The sequence below is a fragment of the Cryptosporidium sp. chipmunk genotype I genome, assembly GCF_004936735.1.
Source record: "Cryptosporidium sp. chipmunk genotype I strain 37763 chromosome Unknown contig_19, whole genome shotgun sequence".
Lineage (NCBI taxonomy): Eukaryota > Apicomplexa > Conoidasida > Eucoccidiorida > Cryptosporidiidae > Cryptosporidium > Cryptosporidium sp. chipmunk genotype I.
The window spans coordinates 1-21,176 of NW_027125589.1; the positions used below are offsets into that span (position 1 = coordinate 1).

The 21,176-nt window shown below is 29.5% G+C and overlaps 11 protein-coding genes across 11 annotated transcripts; 4 read left to right on the forward strand and 7 right to left on the reverse strand.

Moving 5' to 3' along the window:
- Positions 1-74: 74 nt before the first annotated feature.
- Positions 75-1,409, forward strand: ELE39_001622 (PIG-A like N-acetylglucosaminyl-phosphatidylinositol biosynthetic; the record flags this gene model as incomplete). The annotated part of the gene is made up of 1 exon (XM_067344661.1): positions 75-1,409. The coding sequence occupies one exon, from the start codon at positions 75-77 to the stop codon at positions 1,407-1,409; it is 1,335 nt and encodes a 444-aa protein (XP_067201837.1).
- A 20-nt stretch (positions 1,410-1,429) lies between these two features.
- On the reverse strand, positions 1,430-2,145 carry ELE39_001647 (uncharacterized protein; the record flags this gene model as incomplete). Its single annotated transcript, XM_067344686.1, has 3 exons — positions 1,430-1,479; positions 1,525-1,902; positions 1,962-2,145. 3 exons carry the CDS (start codon positions 2,143-2,145, stop codon positions 1,430-1,432), a joined length of 612 nt encoding a protein of 203 aa, XP_067201862.1.
- Positions 2,146-2,435: 290 nt separating this feature from the next.
- ELE39_001658 (preprocathepsin c precursor) lies at positions 2,436-4,346 on the reverse strand (the record flags this gene model as incomplete). The annotated part of the gene is made up of 1 exon (XM_067344697.1): positions 2,436-4,346. The coding sequence occupies one exon, from the start codon at positions 4,344-4,346 to the stop codon at positions 2,436-2,438; it is 1,911 nt and encodes a 636-aa protein (XP_067201873.1).
- Positions 4,347-5,100: 754 nt separating this feature from the next.
- ELE39_001669 (PX domain containing) lies at positions 5,101-6,582 on the forward strand (the record flags this gene model as incomplete). The annotated part of the gene is made up of 1 exon (XM_067344708.1): positions 5,101-6,582. One exon carries the CDS (start codon positions 5,101-5,103, stop codon positions 6,580-6,582), a length of 1,482 nt encoding a protein of 493 aa, XP_067201884.1.
- Positions 6,583-6,672: 90 nt separating this feature from the next.
- ELE39_001680 (TBC domain containing) lies at positions 6,673-7,701 on the reverse strand (the record flags this gene model as incomplete). The annotated part of the gene is made up of 1 exon (XM_067344719.1): positions 6,673-7,701. The coding sequence occupies one exon, from the start codon at positions 7,699-7,701 to the stop codon at positions 6,673-6,675; it is 1,029 nt and encodes a 342-aa protein (XP_067201895.1).
- Positions 7,702-8,009: 308 nt separating this feature from the next.
- On the forward strand, positions 8,010-9,176 carry ELE39_001691 (uncharacterized protein; the record flags this gene model as incomplete). Its single annotated transcript, XM_067344730.1, has 1 exon — positions 8,010-9,176. One exon carries the CDS (start codon positions 8,010-8,012, stop codon positions 9,174-9,176), a length of 1,167 nt encoding a protein of 388 aa, XP_067201906.1.
- Positions 9,177-9,258: 82 nt separating this feature from the next.
- ELE39_001702 (DNA replication factor Cdt1) lies at positions 9,259-11,433 on the reverse strand (the record flags this gene model as incomplete). The annotated part of the gene is made up of 1 exon (XM_067344741.1): positions 9,259-11,433. One exon carries the CDS (start codon positions 11,431-11,433, stop codon positions 9,259-9,261), a length of 2,175 nt encoding a protein of 724 aa, XP_067201917.1.
- Positions 11,434-11,856: 423 nt separating this feature from the next.
- On the reverse strand, positions 11,857-12,874 carry ELE39_001713 (ribonuclease HII; the record flags this gene model as incomplete). Its single annotated transcript, XM_067344752.1, has 4 exons — positions 11,857-12,389; positions 12,432-12,475; positions 12,529-12,655; positions 12,712-12,874. The coding sequence occupies 4 exons, from the start codon at positions 12,872-12,874 to the stop codon at positions 11,857-11,859; spliced, it is 867 nt and encodes a 288-aa protein (XP_067201928.1).
- Positions 12,875-13,329: 455 nt separating this feature from the next.
- On the forward strand, positions 13,330-15,669 carry ELE39_001724 (uncharacterized protein; the record flags this gene model as incomplete). The annotated part of the gene is made up of 1 exon (XM_067344763.1): positions 13,330-15,669. One exon carries the CDS (start codon positions 13,330-13,332, stop codon positions 15,667-15,669), a length of 2,340 nt encoding a protein of 779 aa, XP_067201939.1.
- A 5-nt stretch (positions 15,670-15,674) lies between these two features.
- ELE39_001623 (uncharacterized protein) lies at positions 15,675-19,079 on the reverse strand (the record flags this gene model as incomplete). Its single annotated transcript, XM_067344662.1, has 1 exon — positions 15,675-19,079. The coding sequence occupies one exon, from the start codon at positions 19,077-19,079 to the stop codon at positions 15,675-15,677; it is 3,405 nt and encodes a 1,134-aa protein (XP_067201838.1).
- Positions 19,080-19,488: 409 nt separating this feature from the next.
- Positions 19,489-21,096, reverse strand: ELE39_001634 (membrane associated aspartyl protease; the record flags this gene model as incomplete). The annotated part of the gene is made up of 1 exon (XM_067344673.1): positions 19,489-21,096. The coding sequence occupies one exon, from the start codon at positions 21,094-21,096 to the stop codon at positions 19,489-19,491; it is 1,608 nt and encodes a 535-aa protein (XP_067201849.1).
- Positions 21,097-21,176: the final 80 nt, after the last annotated feature.

Genomic DNA, 21,176 nt, shown 5'->3' on the forward strand with positions numbered 1-21,176 from the left:
ATATATATATATATATATATATATATATATAGATAGATAAATATAATAGCATTGGTAAATATTTTATATAGGGAATGAAGTCCAATAAATCCTCTTATTCCGAAAATAATGGCCTACCAAACATTTGTATGGTATCTGACTTTTTTTATCCTGGTCTAGGCGGAGTTGAAATGCATATTTATGAATTATCTCAATGTTTGATGATGCGAGGATATAAAGTTATAGTTGTTACTCACAGTAGAAACGATCGATATGGTGTTAGATATATGGGTATTGGCTTGAAAGTTTATTATTTGCCTCACAAGAGCATATACGATAATGTTATTTACCCATCTTTATTTACCCTATTCCCTTTATTCAGACAGATTCTTATTAGAGAAAAAATAGACATTGTTCATGGCCATCAATCGGTTTCAATGCTAGCATTAGAATGCTTATTTCATGCTACTACTATGGGATACAGAGTAGTATTTACTGACCATTCATTATTTGGGCTTTCAAATTATGATTCAATCCACGCAAATAATTTTTTCAGGATAAATTTATCTTGTATTGACAATGTAATTTGTGTATCTCATACAAATAAGAAAAACTTGATTTATAGATCATCAATTTCCCCAAAAAATGTTACTGTAATACCAAATGCAATAGATAGCAATGATTTTTTACCCAATCCAAATTACAAATCTCCGATCAATAATGAAGTAATTGTTATTTCAATTTGTAGAATGACTTATAGGAAAGGTGTTGATCTACTTGTTGAGATAATTCCAAGAATATGCAACAGCGATCCGAATATAAGATTTATTGTGGGAGGAGACGGCCCAAAAAAGCATTTATTACATGAAATGTGCAAAAAGTACAATCTTTCAAATAGAGTTGAACTTCTTGGTTCTGTTCCTCACACACAAGTTTGTCGAGTGTTACAAAGAGGACATATTTTTTTAAACACATCTTTGACGGAAGCGTTTGGAATTAGTATTATTGAAGCAGCATCATGCGGCTTGTTAGTTGTTTCTTCAAATGTAGGAGGTATTCCCGAGATTCTTCCTCAAGAATTTCTCAGGTTATCAAACCCTTCTATTTCAAATATGGTTAACGAACTTCAAATTGCGGTAAGCATTATTAGAGAAGGAAAGTTTGACCCATATTCGTCGCATAAGAAAATCTCAGCAATGTACTCGTGGCACGATATTGCAAAAAGAACGGTTTCTGTATATCAAAATTCAAATCAAGTCGATACTATTGGTATGAAGGAAAGAATATTGCGCATATATAATACAGGAAATTTGATCGGAAAGATATTTGCTCTAATAGCAGCATTAGACTACTTCATTTGGTTCTTTCTAGAATTTTTCTACCCAAAGGAATCAATTGAGCGTTGTATTGATTTTCCCGGAATTTCTTAAATTTGATATCTATTAGTATATTAGAATTTTTCTATTTCTGTCCATAAGTATTCAGCGTTCCTAACTTTGTCTAAAATTTTTATTTATTTATTTGATTTATAATGCCATAACTTACTGTTTTCATTAATTTGCAGCTGAAAGGTTTCGGTTTTTGTTGGGGAATTTACTGGAATAAAGTGGCCTTGTATAAAAGACTCAGAAATCAATGACCACGATATCATAGAGATACTCTGATACATTTTTTTTTTAGCATGCAATACATTTTCCGAATCTCTCATTGATTTCAAAAGATTTTTTTTTTTTTCTAATAATAATGCATACCTATTATGAACATTTGATAATTCCTTCTCGATCTCCTCACATTTTAATGATATAAAGGCACTGCGCTTATTATCTTCTGTGCAATAATTGTAAATTTCACTATCAGAGTTTTTACATTTATTTTCTCCATTTTCAAGTTCTTTTAAGTAAGAGTTTTCTATCGATTTAATATCTAGAAAAGTATATTGAATAATTTAATTTGAACAAATACAAATACATGTGTAAACTAACCGTCAATCAGCACTTGTAACTTGTCATACGTAGATTTAATATAATTCTCCAGTTCAGAAATCTCATTTTTAATCTGAGAAAACAAATTAGTTTCATCCCTTAAGTTTTCATAAATATTAGTTATTTCTTGCGTTAGTAGTATTATCTCCTTGATACTTTCATTTACTTGAGGTGAAATGGACATTTTTTTCACCCCCATTCGAACCTTGTTTCTATCGTGGATTGATTCAAACATTAGAAGAATTAGAATAAATTGCGGCCCTCCCTGAAACCTCAATATGAATTTCTGGTTTTCAAGGATTTAATTCGATTTTTTTGTATTTTAAGATAAAAAAATAATTCTACCCACTTAAAACTACGCCCGCATATCAATTATATTTGTCAATCGCATGTGAAGTAAATTTTCAAAATAGGAAACAAAAATATATATATATATATGAAATTATTTAAGAATTAATGGTATTGAGAATAATATTATTTATCAACTCCGCCGTTTACAATTTCGACATTAACCTTGTCAGATCCTTGAGGACTATCCTTAATTTCAGGTAAATTGTTACTGTATGCTGTACCATTTTGGTATTTATTCAGAAGAGAGAGACCCATTCCCCTAGAAAAGTCGGGATCAATGAATACTGCTTGGTTTTCAATTCCACCAATGTTTTTTCCTCTTCTAATTTTTGCGTAACCCTTTTTTCCCCAATTGACTCCCCAGGAGTTTCGAACAATCCAATATGGAATACCACTTTCTTCACCCCATCCTACAACAGCAATAGCGTGATTAGTATATTCCCATCCATTTAATTGCTTGTTGGGTAAGTCACAATATTTTGTGTGATCATCAGGTACCGAGTCATATACCCCATTATCGTATACCAATAAAGATGTATCTATGTGCATTGCTACTGCTATTGGACCGTTTTTAAATATTTCTTCTTTCATCCTGTCTTCATCGCAGCAACCATAACAGCCACCTACATAGCCATATTCTTTCGCATACATCCTTCCATCTTGTTCACAATAAAGTCGATCTTCAATTTCTGGTGTTATAAATGGTGAGAAGTTGCACTCTTGATTTGAATCCGCATAGTAGCCCATGCATTTTTCCGATGGTATTCCTATTTCCTCAGCTTGCCTACCAACCAAAAATGGATAACCCCCCTCACATCCTTGATTAAAGGGAGAACATGAAAGAACCGATTGTGAAGAGAGTGAAATTTTTTCATCTTTTGAAGCCCCATTTGTCAATTTTTTTAACTGTAGCTCTGCTCTCTTTGCCAAAATATAAACAGAAGATACCGCATAGCATGAACCACAATTTCCCTGGTTAAATGGAAAATCATTAAATTTTTCATCTGTAAATGGATCCCCTGTAGAAAATGAGGAAGGTAATTTTACTTCATGATTTTTCCTCCTGGATATATTACATGCAAAAATTGAGTCGACAATGTTGCCATAGTTACCAACATTTCCCATTCCCTCCTTAAACATTTCAATGAAAGACGAATGCTGTGAGCTTACAATTCTAAACGGATGTATTTTTCTGAAATTCACAGCATTCATGTAATATGAATGATGAGAGAAAGCAACGTCTGTTAGGCTAAAATTATTTCTTGCTCTCCAATTCTTTGAATCTCTTCGATTATGCCTATGCGCAAACTCTTGCAACGTATTAGATAAACCTCTTAAGCTAGACTCGAAAGATTTCCTTATTGGAATTTCTACCCTATTTTTTATAATATCGAATGAATCTTCGTTGTAACGTTCATTTTTTTTACCACTAAGGCAACCTCTTTTTTTAGAACCCCTCATATAATACCATCCAAGGTGAATTTGCGAAGAATCAGTCTCATAACACAGCGTTTCACCCTTTGTTGTTTCGTTATCACCATCTTTTGCGTTGCAACTTCCGTTATTTAATAAATTGTATTTCATTATTCCAAAAATGGTCATATTGTTTGTAGTTATTTCAAACCCTTCATCATAAACCATCGTCCATCTTCCGACAACTTTTCCATTTTCGGGGTCCTTAACTGCCAAAAATGTCCAGTCACTCCTTCCTGGAAACAGCGAGCTATCTAGATCGTTATAATCGCTTTCTGAAAATAGTAGATCAGTAAGTATCAAATCCAACTCTTCTAATTCACCGTTTGTTTTTTCAGTAAGCCATTTATTATAATCAGCCAAACTTGGTTGTAAATTTTGGGTGTTTTTGTTTGGAACTCCTGATCCACAGCCATCAATCCAATTATCCGCAGGCTTAGAATAATGAAATTTCCATCTTCCTGTAATGTCTGATGTTGTTACATGTATTGGTAAATCGCATTTAACGAATACCATATTAAAAAAAACAAGTAATATAACCCTCACTAAAGATTGAAACATCTTATACAATTTAATCTTTTATAATATTTACTGTATGATTTATGGTTTTCCTTCAAAACTAATATTTTAGTTTGTTATGCGCTTAATACCAATGAAATTCAATTATTTAATAATTATACTTTTTTTCTTATTCTATCGATAGGCAGCTCAAAATACTGAAGCACCTAATAACTCATTTATTGTTGAACCCACTTAGTGATAGGTATTTTACATTCAAAATTTTAATTGTTTTACAATCTGGTAATCATTCGAATTACAAATTATTTGTTATATGTCTCAAGCATTCTAATGCATGCATTTTTTAGGCGGTATATCTCTTTTTGCATGTTTGTATTTTATTAAATAATTTTACTTGTAAAAAAGTACATTTTCAAAATTTATAAATCATTTATTTTTAAAAAATTATTTAAATTTGGTTACTAACTTAGAAGTGATAATAATAATAGTTTGCAGGCTCAGCTTCAATTATATAAAGTAAATACTACGCATTTTCACTTTTTTATTGTAATTCTAACCGATTTAACTAGTATTTAGGAAAAAAAAAATTAACATTGGCGCCTTTAAGTTGAGGGGTACCAAAATTTTTTATTTGGATTTTAAGGGTACATTGGAGAAAAAACAAAATTAAACTAAAGTATTACAGAATAGCACTTTTAGAGAAATATATTTTTGATATTATAGTTAGTAATTAATTAACTTTTATAAAATAAATTTTACTTAATATTAAATTATTCCTTTCATATGAGACTTTAAAATGTCGCCTGATAGCATTAAAACTGAAAACACAGAGAATGCTGGCGATCAAGAACAAATCAACAATTTAATTATATCTGATTGGGGAATGGAGCCAAAAAGATATAATTACCAAGTGAATGTGACTGATCCTGAAAATAAATCTATTGGATTGGGAAAATATACTGTATATTTAGTTTCTGGGATTACGCCAGATGGTCACAATTTTTCTACTAGAAAAAGGTACAGTGACTTTGAATGGTTAAGATCTACTTTAGTAATTCAGTTTCCAGGTGTATTTATTCCTCCAATTCCAAAAAAGAAAAAAGTCGGTAGATTTGAAAAGGATTTTATTGAGTTTAGAAGACGTTATTTGGAGGAGTTTTTAAGAAGAATATTCAATAGGGGATACCTTATCTCCTCCAATTTAGTTATAACATGGCTAAATAGAAGCGATAGTGGTATGGAAACTTTGAAAAAAGAGGAAGCAAGCCGTCCTCTTTTCGATATTGTTACGCAATACTTTAGTAGTTTTGACAACGTTTTATCTACAGACAATCCAAGAAACAGACTGGGAAAGCCCTCTAACCGTTTTTCAGTTCCAGCAGTAGATATTAGTCCTATTTCTGAATTTTCAAATCGTCTAGAGAATCACTTTGTTCAACTTGAACAATTGAGTGAACACTTAAATACAATTACTTCTTCATTTAACCGTGCGCATATCTCATTAAAAGAAATCCCATCATTATTTCACAATATTTCACTGAATAACACAAACAATGAATCAAGACTTGACCTATCTTCTATCTTTCAAAATTTGTATAACATTAATTCTAATTCTACTCAAAAGCATTTTGATATGCTTTATAGTATCATTGCGAGAGAGATGAATGATACCGAGTGTATGCTTGAGGCAGTTCAAACTCTTGAGAAAATGCAGTGTCTATTAAATACAAATAATCCAACTAATAGGTATTTTGATGAAGTTAATGCCAGTGACCTAAAATCTAATTCATTTGCAAATTCAAACTTAAATAATAATTCAATAACAAGTGTAGTGAGTTCGGCTGCCAAAGGTCTTGTAAGCGGTTTTTCTTTATTTTCTTCAAAGACTCGTGAAGGGTCGTTTACTTCAGACACTAATCTTTCTAAGCTAGATAGATACAGAGAAGACCAATCTGCTCTAAAAACTCTTCTTTCAGCCGGGAGGGTAGTATTAATCGTACACGAAATGCCTCACTTCTTCTCGGAAAAAATTAACATATTTAATGAAACTATTCGAGAATTTATAATAAGACAGTCACAGTCTTCAAATATTGAGAATGAATTTTGGAGCAAAGTCCTAGATAAACTTAAATCTCTTAACCAATTCAACAGCAACCTCCAAAGCCAAAATACATATAATGGTGAATTTTATACTGATGATAGCAGAGACCGCATTAATATCCAATATAACAGCGGAAATAATACTAATGATTGGGGTTATGAAAGCTATGACTATTGATCAGGTTAATTGGAAAGTAGTGCGATTTCTCTTAGAAATAGTTAAAAGGAAATCTACAGATAACTATAAAAATTAACAAAATAAGCTGAATTAGTCTTCATCAGAAAAAACGATTTCATCGTCATCAAAATTCATCTGTGACTCGATTTGTTTTCTCTTTTCCTCTTGTTGCCTCATCTCCTCAAGAACAACTTCTCTCAAGTCATTAACTTCGTCTTGAGTAATTTTTATATCGAGAGCGTTATCTACCAAATATAAAAAAAAACTCCCTGCTCTCTCCTCTTCTTTACCTAAGAAATCTTTGTGCTCTAGAAGGTCATGGTAAACCTTTTCATCTAATCGTAAAATAGCAAGAACTTGGGAAGCGTCCTTCGCATTTAAAATGTCTTCTCTACATACATCAACAATAGATAAACCAAATTGAAATAAAAACAAATTGCCCTTTTCAAACAATATTTCGAAAAATTTGCATAGTGAAGGAAAAGGTAGTACATGCACATTTAATCCAACAAACCACTTGGAACAAAATGCCTCTGCACATGCTGACTCCTCAATTTTTTTCGCTGCATCTGGGTATCTTTTCATTAGCAGCTTTTCAAAAACCTTAGCATCCCTAACATAATTAAATGGAGCTGTCTTAAAATATCCAGGTAAATAATATCTATTTAGAGACAGTGCCAAACGAACGGTATCTTCAGGTGTTAACTGCAGTAACAAGAATGCAACTACAAACCCTAGGCCTTGATGATAATCCTTGATCTCCTGATATATTGTACTTAAAACAGTTATCATCTTAATTCTATTTTCCTCGTCTGAAAAGGTTCTTTCCGCATCTAATTTAAAAATCCTATCAATTTCTGGATTATCGGTATGGTCAATAAGATTAATTTCCATATTCTGATCCAGCTGAATCAAACCACGATCATTGAAGTCAATTTCATTATTACTTTCAGTCATCTGCTTAATAATATTATTTGGATTTAGAGCAATATCTAGCCAGCTTTCAGCTCTATTTAAATGTGGAACCATTTCTTTTAATTTACTGGTAAACATACCGGCATTTCGTTTTAACAACGGGGCCTTCGCCTCCTTGTTCCAAAAATCAATAGACCCAATCATTATATTTTCAGTCAAAGAAAAAATATAAACCTAATGAAATTAATAAACTAATTTAAAGGAAGTTAAGGGCGCCAATGTTGAAAATAACTAATGGCAACTGTATAATAATAACTCAATTATTACACACTACAACTCACTAATATACTTAAGTTTAACAAATTATCTTCTAATTTGATTCAATTGCTCTATTTGATAGTGTAAGCCCCACAAAATATTTCGATACTTCAGTTCAAAATGCACATGCACCCTTCACACGTTGGCGCCAATAGTTTTGAGTGTTATTATTGACATTTTGTAGCAAATAAATAATGGACAGCAGCAAAACGGAAAAAAAAGAGGGAGTTAAATTAGGAGAGTCAAATAAGATGGGTGACTCACCTATTGGCGATAACATTAAGGGAATTCAACAATCAATTTCTACGATTGCAAATTCTAATGTTAACACAACGGACATTAATACAAGCAAGCTCACACCAACACAAATAAGAACATTTCAAGAAAATTCGAAGGCACCTCTTCCAAACAACACTCCAGTTGAAGAGAGATGGCCTCATTTAGATGTAGTTACAGATATTGGAACTACAATTACTGACTTGAAAAGTGGCTTACTTGATTACTATGGAACTCTTTTCATTCCTTCAGAGCAGGACTTATCATCAAAAATTGACTCTCTAAGAACTCAAGATACAATCCATGGAAATTATGAATCAAATAGGAGATTTATAAATAATAGAAAAATACAGGTTAGCAAAGATCATAATGGATTTGGAGTTTTTCATAAAATAAAAAATGCTCCGCTTCTTGATGATATCCCAGACCCTTGGTCTCCTGTTCCAAACTCTATATTTTTATATAGAGATGCAAATGGTAACCCTATTTCAGAAAAATGTAAGATGGAAAATTCAGAGATGCTTGACTTTCATGGGCTTACGGAAATACCGGGTAAAGGTACCTTTAGAGCAGCTATTGGTAAATCTAACAAATTTAATAAGGGTCCAAGCCCAAAAAGTGAAAAATCAAATAAAGTTGACTTTGATCAAATTAGTATAGAAGAAAGTGGGCCTGAAAATCTCCTTGGATTTGATTTGAAGGATTTAGCAGCTAGAGGTGCTTTAAGCACGAGAGCAAGGGTGCCTTACAATGACATTGGAGAAATGATGGAGTGTATTTCTAGAAACTGCAAAGATGTTCAGAAAAAACTTTCATTTTTTGAAGATACTTTATCATCATATCAAAGTAACCCAAATATGGTTCAGTTCATTCCTCCAGCAAATGAATCAAGACGTTTTTTAAAAAATTTTCATTCAAAAGATCCAATTGCTACTTACATTTACACATTATACAGGGACCTGTATAATAAATCAGAAATTAATTCAAAACGTATAGAAGTTATTAAAGCGAAATTAAAAGTTTTACAGTCGCATTCTAAACCAAAAATGGTTCGAATTGCTGCTCACTCTTCACTTGGTATATAGTTTTTGAAATTGAGAAATCTGGTAATATTTGAACTTGCTTAATTTCCCAATTGTTAATATACCTGCAGAAAGCATCAATATGCTATTGATATTTAGAAATTGTTTCCAATCTAAAATCTTCTCTTTGTTTAAATATTGAATCCTTTTCTTGATTCAACTTCCCAATTATATTAGATATATTATCATCATTAATATGGAGTTTAACCAGTTTAACCCCCTTATCTACAGTTGAATCACCTAACTTAATATATTCTGGCCATTTATTGGATAGTCTGATGATAGAATTTTGTACCTCGCTAACTTCTGGAGAGTTTCTGGCATATGTCGTTAACCTTTTTGCCAGCAAAGGAAGTTGAGTGGTGGGAATTAACTTTTTTGTTCTTAGGAAAACAAATGATAGCTGCTGTATTGTCCAAATTTCATGTTTCACTTGATCAAGTCTTTTGTTAAAGTCTTCATCCTCGACATTTATCATGGTACTAATCTCTTTTATTTTTTCTCTTCTTTTTACACTTTCAAGGAGATTTTTTTGGGAAGGAGTCAACAAACTTTTGTTTTTTGAAAGTGTTGTAACTGATTTAGAAAATTTCGTGTTACACAATGGTAATGTATTATTTGGAGTAATTGTGGGCGAAATTGAGCGAGAAAGCATGTATGATGACCTAACGTTTCTAATAGGCGTAGATGCCATACTTGTATTGTTTGAAAAATGAGGTTCAGTGACTAACCTTTCTTTATTTATATCAAATAAATTTGTCTCACAAATTGATTTTTTACCTCTTAATGGGGTTATGAATACTTGATTACTCTCATCTTTTTTTATATTATCTGCAGATAGTGATCTTCTATTATTTTTTTCTTTTTCAATATTTTCTTCTAAATTGACCAAGTTGCTCACTATTTTTAAATTATATAAGCTCCTTGTGCTCGGTGTCAAGCTTGAACCATTAATTTTTCGCCCACTTTTCTGAAAACTATTAATTAAATTACAATTATTTTTTTTTTTGGGCAATTTTGCCTTTGGGATTTCAACACAGTCTTCAATATTGAAAAAAGATGACCAATTTTTCAGTTCTAAAATATCAGTATTTATTTCCATATTTTTAGTCATAATTTGTCTTAAAAACATTTCTTGTTGAATCATAGTAAAATCGATCAGTATAAATCTGAAAATATCTACCCTTTCATTTATATTTGAATGGGAAAGTCTATTTAGCGGATTATTAATTCCATTATTCACAACTATTTCCAATTCGCATTGGTCGTAAAATTCGTTTAAAGAGTTAGTTGGTGATTCTAACCCAGTAATATCAAGTTTATTTGTTTTACACCATTTAATAGATATCAATTGAGGGGATATCCAAACAATTCGAAGCAAATTATCAAGAGAAAATGTTTTTTTAGTTATATTCTCCACTTGTTCTTTAATAAGAGTAGGATAAAAGAATGGCTTTTGTCTTCTTTCAAGTAGCCTTAAAACTATTTCTAGACCTTGAAAGATGTCGATCAAATATTCATATTTCTCCGATAATTTGATTTTCTTCAATCTATCAAAATTTAATTTATTACTGGGTTTAAAAAGATGCTTATAAATTGATAAATTCGTATTTTGGTCTTTAGATAAAATAACCTCGAGCTTATTTCCTTGTTGAAACTCACTAACATTAGTGAAACTGGATGATTCACTAAAAATAAGTTCTTTATTGTAATTTTCTCTAGTTGGAGAATTATCTTGAGACTCAGGGGCAGTAGGTGGCAATAAACTATCTAGATGGGATATATCATTAGAAACTATTTTTTCTTTTTCAGAACTTTCAGAAACTAATATATCGTCGAGATCATTTATTAAAACGAGCTTTCCATTAAAACCAGAAATTGAATTATTATCATTATCGTTTATGCTATTATCATGGCAATTCTTCACATCTCGATTTGTTTTCTTATTTATAAATTTTGAACTCTTTGAAGTTTTAAGTCTAGTCTTAGATTTCTTTTTTGGAGAGGTATTTTCCAACTCAGCAGACTTAAAAACTTCATTATCTGCTATATTAGTAACTTGAATGTCAACATTTTTCTTATTAATATTCGATCTAGTCATTGAACGAGTTTTTATACCTTCATTTTTTTTTAAATCTTCCTGATTAGATAAGCTGCTTATTAAAAGATTCGACCTAATTCCATAACCAACATCCAATCTAGTTTGCAATTTATCGTTTTCAGGTAGTATCGATTGTAACCTTTCGCTTCTTCTGACCATAATATTCAACTAATTCAATTAATCGATATACAGAACTAATACTGGCCTTGGAACTAATTACTATTAATAAATATTCAATTTTATTTTGCAAAACAAAAACTGACAAAAGGTTGATGTGTGCTATATTTTTACAATTTTTTTTTTTTTTGAATATATTATATCTACCTTTTTAATGGTTTAGCACAAATAAAGTGAAGTACTGCTAATTAGAATAAATATGCCCGCAATAACTTCATCGATTAAACGATAATAATTAGTTAAAATAAAATTTTAGCTTTAAGAAATTATTCATAAAATTTCTCTACCAAAAATCTCTGGCTTGAAAATATTTAATATGTAATTAATCATGAAAAATTGTTTTCTTTCTAATTAATTTTTGGATTAACAAATATTTTGAACCAGTTGGAATACCTACAAATGTGTTTAATCATTTGTATGGTTTCTTGTAATGCTTAATTTGAAGATAGAAAACTTACTATTTTGTTGAAACCCATTTAAATTTATTTTCTGCTGATTGCCAGTTAATTCTTGTTCCTCCCATTTTACTGAATACCCACTTTTTTCTATTATTTCACTTGCCGTTGACCAGGAGAAGCGGACAATATTTGGGAATCCAAATACAGGATCAAAAATACGCCTTAGAAACTCCTTTGTTTTTGGGTCACCTGGGTATCCACTTCCCTGTTCATAATTGCTAATTTTATTACCATTGAAATCACAACACTCAATGGATGTTTGTGCCCACCAATTTGACAGAAGACCGTCTCTTTTAACCTTGGCCAGAATAGAAGCACCACTTACAGAAGGAAATAGTGAATCAGCTTTTGGTTTTACTGTAATATTAATACTTGGGAAAATACTCGTAAGTTTACTTTTGTAAGTATCGGGTGGCCCAACTGTATCTATGTAAATTTCTTTGACTTTGACTTTACTGTTAATTACATATTTTATTAAATCTAGCGATATAAAAATAAAATAATTAATTAAAATAAACTTACTAATCGCTGCTGAATGAGATATTTCATTCAAATTATTTTTTTTCCTTTAAAAATTATTAATAGGCATGAAATTGATTTAAATAAAAAAAAAACTTACTTCTTTTGCATTTCACAGCTTAAATATTCGGGTGACATTATATGAATTCTCCACCCAAATTTTCGTTTTAAAGTCCTTATTTTTTCGTTAATTTTATCCCTATTTTGAGATGACAATCTTTTAGAGTCTTAATTAGCAATTTAGAATTGTGTGAGCAAAAAACAAATGTATTTAATAACTTACCATCAACATTGATTTTTTTTAACAAATCTTCATTCTCTTTAGGGTAAAATAGGCATGCATATACCATTGGGCCCAATACAGGGCCTCTGCCAGCTTCATCAATACCCATTATAACTTCCTTATGTTCAAAACCGTGAATGTTCTCTTCAAATATGTGCTCCATTTGTTTAATTAAAATTAGGCCTGAAATAATTTCCACAGCTAATAGCTAAATGCGGGGAAGAGTTTAAAAAAGAAAAAATAATTAAAATGTTTAAAAAGTAAAAATAGACGGCATTATTCATATTCGAGTAAAAGTATCGGGTTGCATAATACTTTCCTATTTGATTTCATATTGTAAGTTATCAATCACATTTTGTTACAATCGGAAAAATATTACTTAATCAATATTTATTTATGACAGAAAGATGAATTAATTTATTAAGGCCTAGAATATCAATATTTATAAAGAAACAAAGTAGTTATTAAATTAATCAATATTCACTTATAATTTTGAATAGTTAAGAAATATTTAACAAATAATGCGCCAATTAATCACTAATTTGATGAGTTGAAATTAGAAAAAAAAGAAAGTTTTTGAATAACATTTTTATTTTATTAATAAATTTCTCATGTTTTATGATGCAGTTTCCAGAGTTGCTCGAAACGTATTTACTCAAAAAAAAAAAGTTGGAAGATTTATCCCCAATTTACATTGAATTACTGGACTGGCTAGAATCAGAAAAAGAAAATTATAAATTAATAATTAATAAATTAATTCAACTATGCCACTATTTGCTATCATATTTTAATCCAAACGAGCAAATCAGCCCTCACCTAAACTGTGTTTGCACCGACATTCTCTCAATTATTTATGATAGAAGTTCAAAATATATCAATTTTCCCGACAGTTGTTATTGTAAAATAAATAATCCATTTGAAAATATGAATGGCTATGAACTTGAATACGAATTCTGGAAGATTCTATGCGATCTTTCAATGTGCATAGCTTTAAAATGTTCTCCTAAAGAAGGCTACGTAATCTTTATTGAAGTGATTTTAGGTAGCATTAGCTTGCCAATATTTTCAGATAAAGCAGAATTTTTTTCAAAAAAAACTCTAGAAGAAAGCCTGGCTATGCGTGAAAAAATCAACCCAGTATCGTTTTCAGAAGAAAAAAAGATTCTTCCGAGATTTTATAGATACTTAGGACTATATTACTCCCTTATTTGTATTTCCAGGATGAAAAGAAATAAAGCGCAATTTATTACTACTGTATGCTCTTTGGTGCTACGAAAACTTGTGTATGATATAGAATGTAATTCACTTTATTTATGTAATTGTCATTCTAAAATTACCGGAATTTATAGATATTGTACGACCATAAAAATGCTTTTTTTGCAATATTTAGTTGACAGCATCGTACAACTTCTGTTTGATTGTCTGGTAGAAAGTAAAAGCGATGCTGAATACAAAAATCAGGTTGGAATTTTTAATTCAGAATTATCTGAGGGAAATGTAAATGTTACTCAACACACGATTTACTCATTTTTGATGAAAGTTCTGGAAAATTTATTAGTAATCGATTTACACAATGTTGAAATTTTGAACAATTTTGGAATTTCCTCTAGTAACAAAAATATTAATCAAAATATTTACTTATTTTCAAGTGCTTTGACAAATAAGCCTCTAGAATCAATTTTGAATATTATTTCATCCGGCATCTTTGCTTCAGAAACTCATACAGACCTTAATAATGATAAAAATAAAATAGAATGGGTGGAGATAATTTACAAGTTATGCTACAACATTAGCTATGTATCACCATATTCCATGATTGATACTCTAAATAATATTCCTATTTGTGTTCATGATGTCGAGACTCAGTCAGGAGATCTGGATGTCACGCCATTAACTCTTTCATGTTATGCCTATGCATTATTCGTGATATTGGAAACTAAATATCCAATTGCAACAAATTATTTATACCCAAAAAATATAATTTCACTAACAACAAAGTTGAATATAATATACAGAACTACCACAACATTCCTAACCTTTAGTGATAGTAAAAAACTTGGATATGAAATAGATTGTGCAAGTTTAAGAAATCAAGATATTTTACTTTCATATTTTAATGCTTTTCAACCAAAGAACATTTCAAAAAGCCTGGAGTTAATTTATATGTATTATGCTTTGATATTTAAACGGCTTCAAGAAAAGGCATATTTTTTACTAGATAATAACATTAATAATTTTATAAAATGTAGGGAAATCGTTCCTAGTTTATTCAACACTATCTACGGTTTAAATTGGCATCAAAGTATCTTGGCTAAACAGGTTATTTTTTCATTTAACAGAAATAGATCAGAAATAACACCAATGAAAAATGTAAATAAGTTAAGTAGTAAATCAAGAAAAAACGTAAATTTATACTCTAACTTATTTGATAAGTTTACGAGTTCACTAAATGAGTGCTACCACTATTCAGTACTCTTTAATTTTTATTATAATTTGATGGAATTTCAAAAAAATCTATTTTCGAAAAATTTAATAAACTCTGCTAATGTAATCATTGGAATTTTGAATGTTCTTCGTGGTATACTGTGGAAAGATATATGCAGAAAAGGGTGTGATGCTTTAACATATTTTAGGGATTTAAATAAAATTATCATGTTTTCTTCAACATTCTTGACAAAGTTCAAGAAAGTAGACCTTGAATCAAGTCAATCTGATAAAATGGTTTTAATAATACTAAATCTAATAAAACTTATATTACTTTCATATAAAAATAACGGGACAAGATTTTTAAAGGACCTTGTTAAATTCTTGGTTGAAGAACCAAATATTATCAAAAAATATATCTTGCATATTAAATCATTTATCTCAGAAATACAAGTCCCGAATTTTAATCAATTCGGAATTGTACTTTTTATCATTCAGGATATTGAAGAAATAATTGAATGTTTTTCTTTTTAGATACATTACCATAAAAAGAAACTATAAATAAAATCTATCTTTCTCTTCTCGTTATTATGGAATAGTTTCCAATATTTAATTATACATACGTTATTAGGGTCAAGCAATTTAGAAAATACCCATAACTTGTTGTAAACCGTCTTTATTAGCCAGGAAGGATATGTTTTTTGCACTATTTTTAATCTACGACTTTCTATTTCAATCGTTTTTAAATATGAAGAAATCATACAGGTATTATATGCAAGATTTACAATACACATATCAAAGTCGATGTTTACTATCTTATTACTGTTCAAATATTCAATAACCCCGAGAAGACTTATAAACTCAAAATTCGATGAAATTAACTTGATCAGTTCGTTTTCAAGAATCAATTCAAGTGACTTATTAATAACAAATTCTGTTCTACCATTTATTTGTTCCGAAAATAATATGAATCCCAATATCATCTTTAAATTGAAGCTTTCGTTAAAGTTAATTAGACCACTAAAATTTTGTTCAATAATCTCTGAACTATGATGTTTGGAGGTTTCTTGTTTATAAAGCTCAATAGAAATGTTATATTTTTCAAAAATGCGTTTTGGATCATCTCCGATATCGTAATCAAGAAATTCTGCATAGTTAAACATTACATAGCTGTTGTTTGGAAATATTGAAACAGCCTTTTCATATAGTAATTTGGAAACGTCAATAATATCGTAGATATCGATTATTATTCTCGCATAATCAACCATATTTTGCGGGCAAAAAAAATCATTAACTATACAATGATTCATTATCCACGGTTTCCATGATTCATTCCAATCCAATAGCTTTCTCTTGAACGAAAAATTAGAAAAGTCATTAGAGTTTTTCTTTTGAATAAAAATATTTGTCTGAACAAGCTTTAAATCTTCAAGTGGCTTCCTTTTATATAATGAATAGTGCGCATTTCTATAGACAAGATCAAAATATCTAGATTGATTATCTAACTGAATCCTCCAGCATGTCCTTTGAAAAATAGTTTCTTGATTATTACAACGGTGATTTATATTTTCAAGAAAATTAGTTACATGAACCATTGTAATTGCATTTTTATCTCTAGGAACTGCACATCTATAGATACTAAGTAACAAATATTCAGTTTTATATTTGTGTTGCATAGTTTCATATAATTCTTTAATCGAAATACAAGCTGATATTGAATACATGAATTGAGTTCTTTTTCTAATTTTTATATGTTCATATTGAGGGTGAGTAATAATCTTTGTCTTTGTTGTTAATCGTAATGTTGCGCTGATCACCATGTCTGAAAGTATTGGTGTGTAATCTGGTAAATTTGAATTAATCCAGCCAATCAATCTAGACTTTGAAGAAGATGCATTATTTTCTGGAATAAGCCCTGACTTAATTTCATCGAAAGGAAACTTTAAAATTGAAAAAGAAAGAAGAACAATAGAAGTTACCAAAAAAATAAAATGAGTAATTCTATAATATTTTTTATTAGAATTAGTCACTTTTTTTTTATAATATTTAATTCCAAGTATCCTTAATAATATGCTTCTGTAATAATTTAGTATAAACTTTAAGTAGTTCCTTGATGCAAATAAACTAGAAATAACTGCTATATAGGGTAGAGCCAAGACCCTCAATCTTGAAATAATAACTGCCAATATGCAGAAAAATATAGTTTGAATTGTTAAAAAAGATATTGCAGTATCTTGATTCTCATAATTTAGATTATAAAATTTTTTAAATAGTGAATTTTTTTTATTTTCGTAACTATCTGTTCGATTCTCTCTTGAATTTATCGAGTATTCATCTTGTAAACTATGTTCGAAGCAACTACTCCAATCATGGTTAGAAGTAATAGTTGATTTTTGCGAGTGAGATTTAGTTGCAGAGCTAATAGAAGAGTTGAATGAAGAATCTGATGCTTCATCGCTAATTTGTGAAGAATAGTTTTCAAGTTGGCATGAAAAGGATGAGTCAATATTCTTATTATCTGGGTAATATTTTGAAGTTTGAATAATTGATGTATCAATAATGATCGAAAATAAAATCAGAAAAGTTCCCGGTATAAAAATAAACAATACCCCTGAACTTTTTATCATTTCAAGCTGCTCTTTAGTAATAAAAGAAAACTCCGACCCTCCCATTTTGTAAATCATAGTATCGAAATTAGCATACTCCTGGCCTAGAATTGCTGCTTTAAGCATGTCGAAAACATGTGTATCGTGGTCTGAAAATGGATTTAGAATTAGTTTGAAAGTTAAAAATAATATTAGGGAAAAAATACCAGAAGCGAGGGAGTATAATAATGAAAATTTTGCCTCTTTTTCTTCATTAAAAAAGATTCCACAAAGTTTAATCGAAAGTAAAATCGATGTTCCAATTTGAGGTAGAGGCGTTAATAAAATATAATAATTGAAAAAATGCAACAAATAAGAAGTTGAAGTGGCAATTATATTGAAAAAAATTAACTTTCTGAGCACCAATTTAAGTTTCGAAGGTTCGCATCCAAGCAAGAATAAAATATAAACTGATAATATTTGAGTAGAAATTACAAATACGGAAAATTGCCAGAACTCCAGAAGTATTACCGATGTAAAATAAAGCAAGATCCATTTTTTTTCAGATCTTCTACTGCTACATTTAATAATTGAAATTAATATCATATTATTAATCCAAATAAATGGAAGAGCGAAATTTTCTCTCAAAGGCAAGCTAGAGATTCTTGATAATAACCTCAATCTAAAGTTCGCAAACAAAAATCCCATGCAAGTAAATCCACTCATATATGATCCGCCTGTGATATATGTACTCGTTCCACATAAAATACCCATTCCTAATCCAAGTAATAAATTTACACAGAAAAAGTAAAAATTATATGGAGTGGATAACAAAACACATTCACTATTTAAACGATTAAAGTCTAATGCATTTTTTAACAAATATTCCCCATTTACGAAAGAATAAATAACGTGAATTAAAAATTTTAACTTGTAATAAAACTTTAAAAAAAGCTTATATAAAATACCCAATATAACTTCTTGATAAATATTAAATCTTGAAAGCGAATTAATTACATCAGGATATTCAGTTCTATCGTCAAAGATCATGTTTCGCATGATATTATATATGTTTTCAGAAGATTTGGCAATGTCTTCATAAAAAGAGAAATAAAATGCTGTCTCACTAAACAAAGACATTTTTTGTTCTTCGTATGACCGTAAAAGCATTTTTCTATGCCTAAGTATTAGAAATGATGAAAATATGATACTAGTAAAAACAGTCATCCAAACTGTTTTATTCCAAATTTTCTCATTACATAAATTTGAAAAGTTTATTTTGGAATCGATAAGTAATTCATCCTTAGAAGTTTGTTTGTGCCTGCAATTTTCACTATAGTTATATTTATCGAATTTCATTTTTCGAGAGTTAAAATAAGATTATTAAAAAATTTATTAAAGCCCACTCATTTGATTTCTTTTGTTAAAAACTTTATTTCAGAATTTAATGCGATGAATTATTGCGCCTATTTATTTGTGGGATCAAACTTTTTGGAAATATTTAAACGGGAATACAATTAAGCTAAATTCACTAAATAAGGATTAATAATACTAAGAATAATTAGAAACTTTATTGTAACTCATCTTATCATAGATTATTAAGCCGACATAATTTTTTTCAAAGTTTTTCTGAGTTATTAAATTAAAATAATCTCATGTAATTTGCTCAAATAATCAACACTGATGATAATTATATTCATATACCTTCAAATCCATTCCAAGATCTTTAATGGCTATAATACTATAAGCTAACATATTATACAAGTGCTCAAACAGTTTTTTCTAAATAATTCAATTTCCTGAAGAATTTCTGGTAAATTGCAAAAATTGAAAATAAAATTATTATTATTAAAGATGAAGAAATAAAAGCCCGCAAGATTTCATATTTATTTCTTATAACGATAAATTTTTTAGCTATCGTTCTGTACAATATATTTTCGCGAATATACCTCATATTTGTATTCTTTGATTTTCTTTCATAGTAGCCTTTGGATTCTTTATTTGAACTCGAATCGCTATCTTTGCTTCGAGAAGAATTTATGGTATTGGGTATGATATTTCTTTCTTTAGCGTTTAGATAGTTATATCTTATCATGATTTTGTCTTCATTTAAAAAAAAAGTGATCTCTTTGTAAATAAAAAAAGTAGCACCAAGTATTATTTCATTAATATTTGAGAGGTTTTTTCTGTCATTACTCGCCCCTGTTTCTAAATTTAAAAAGTTATTACTTGTTATTCCTAAACAATAAACTTTAACATTATTATCTAAAATTTTATTCAAGTACAAATACGACTCCGGGGGCCAATTTATTACTAATTTTTCTGTAAGTTTATTATAATCATTTTTGAACATGACTTTAATATTAGGAAATTTGTCAATTGAAATTCCATCAAGTATTTTCCAACATGTAAAACCATCTTTTTCATCATAACCAGAAATTTTTGGATAGTATTTTGAAACTTTATTAAACAAGCCTCTAGTAATTTTGTTAAATAATCCAGCTGGAAAAATTGAAATAGTAGTTCCCGTATCAAAAATAGCCTTGAATGAATCTTCATTTATTTTTTTATCTATTTTACGGGTAGTTGAATCAACTTCAATTTTGCTTATATAGGCGCAGTACCTTTCTTCATTAACGCACCTTGTTATATTATAATTTTCTAATGGATAATCCGAAATTTTAGCTTGATCAAAGTAGGTGGATCCAAAAGTTAACTTGCCTCCATCTGTTTCAAAAAAAATTGAAATTATTTTTTCAGTATAAATTTCTCTTACTTCATTCCTTTTGAAGATGTAGTTGATTATTTGGTTCATTCCTTTATTACTATAGTTTGCAAGGCCCAATATACCTGATGCTTTTTGAAATTTAAAAAAGCTATCTTCAATGACATTACATCCAAAAACAAATTTATTCTCAAATTTATGTCTAATTTCCAAGTTTGGTGATAGTTCACTTTCAAATTCAGCAAAATCTTCAAAAAAGTATCCAATTATACGGCTTCCTTCTGAATATTCAATATCGTAAACGCATTTGTTTTTCAAAAAACTCTTATAGCTGGAATAATTCACACTGATTCTTACATTATTTAGAGTATGATTTTCCTTACATTTGATAATATTACTAGTGGCAGACCAATTAATATTGAATGGTTTATTTTCATGCGTTCCACAGTTAATACAATCTAGACATGAAAATCCAGTTAGAGAGCTTCCTGTATCTACAATAAGTGTCTGTTGTTGACTAAGTGGCAATCCCACATTAATTTTAATAAAGTAATAACCATATTTATATACATTTCCATATAAGGGTAATGTGATAATATTCCCCTTAATAATTGTGAATAAGGTTGCAATCAAAAAAATCGAAAAACTCATATTCAATCAAACTGAAAAACAAAAGGCTTATTCTGGCCAATGATTAGCATTAATAATGCTAATTAGGTTTCATCTAATCT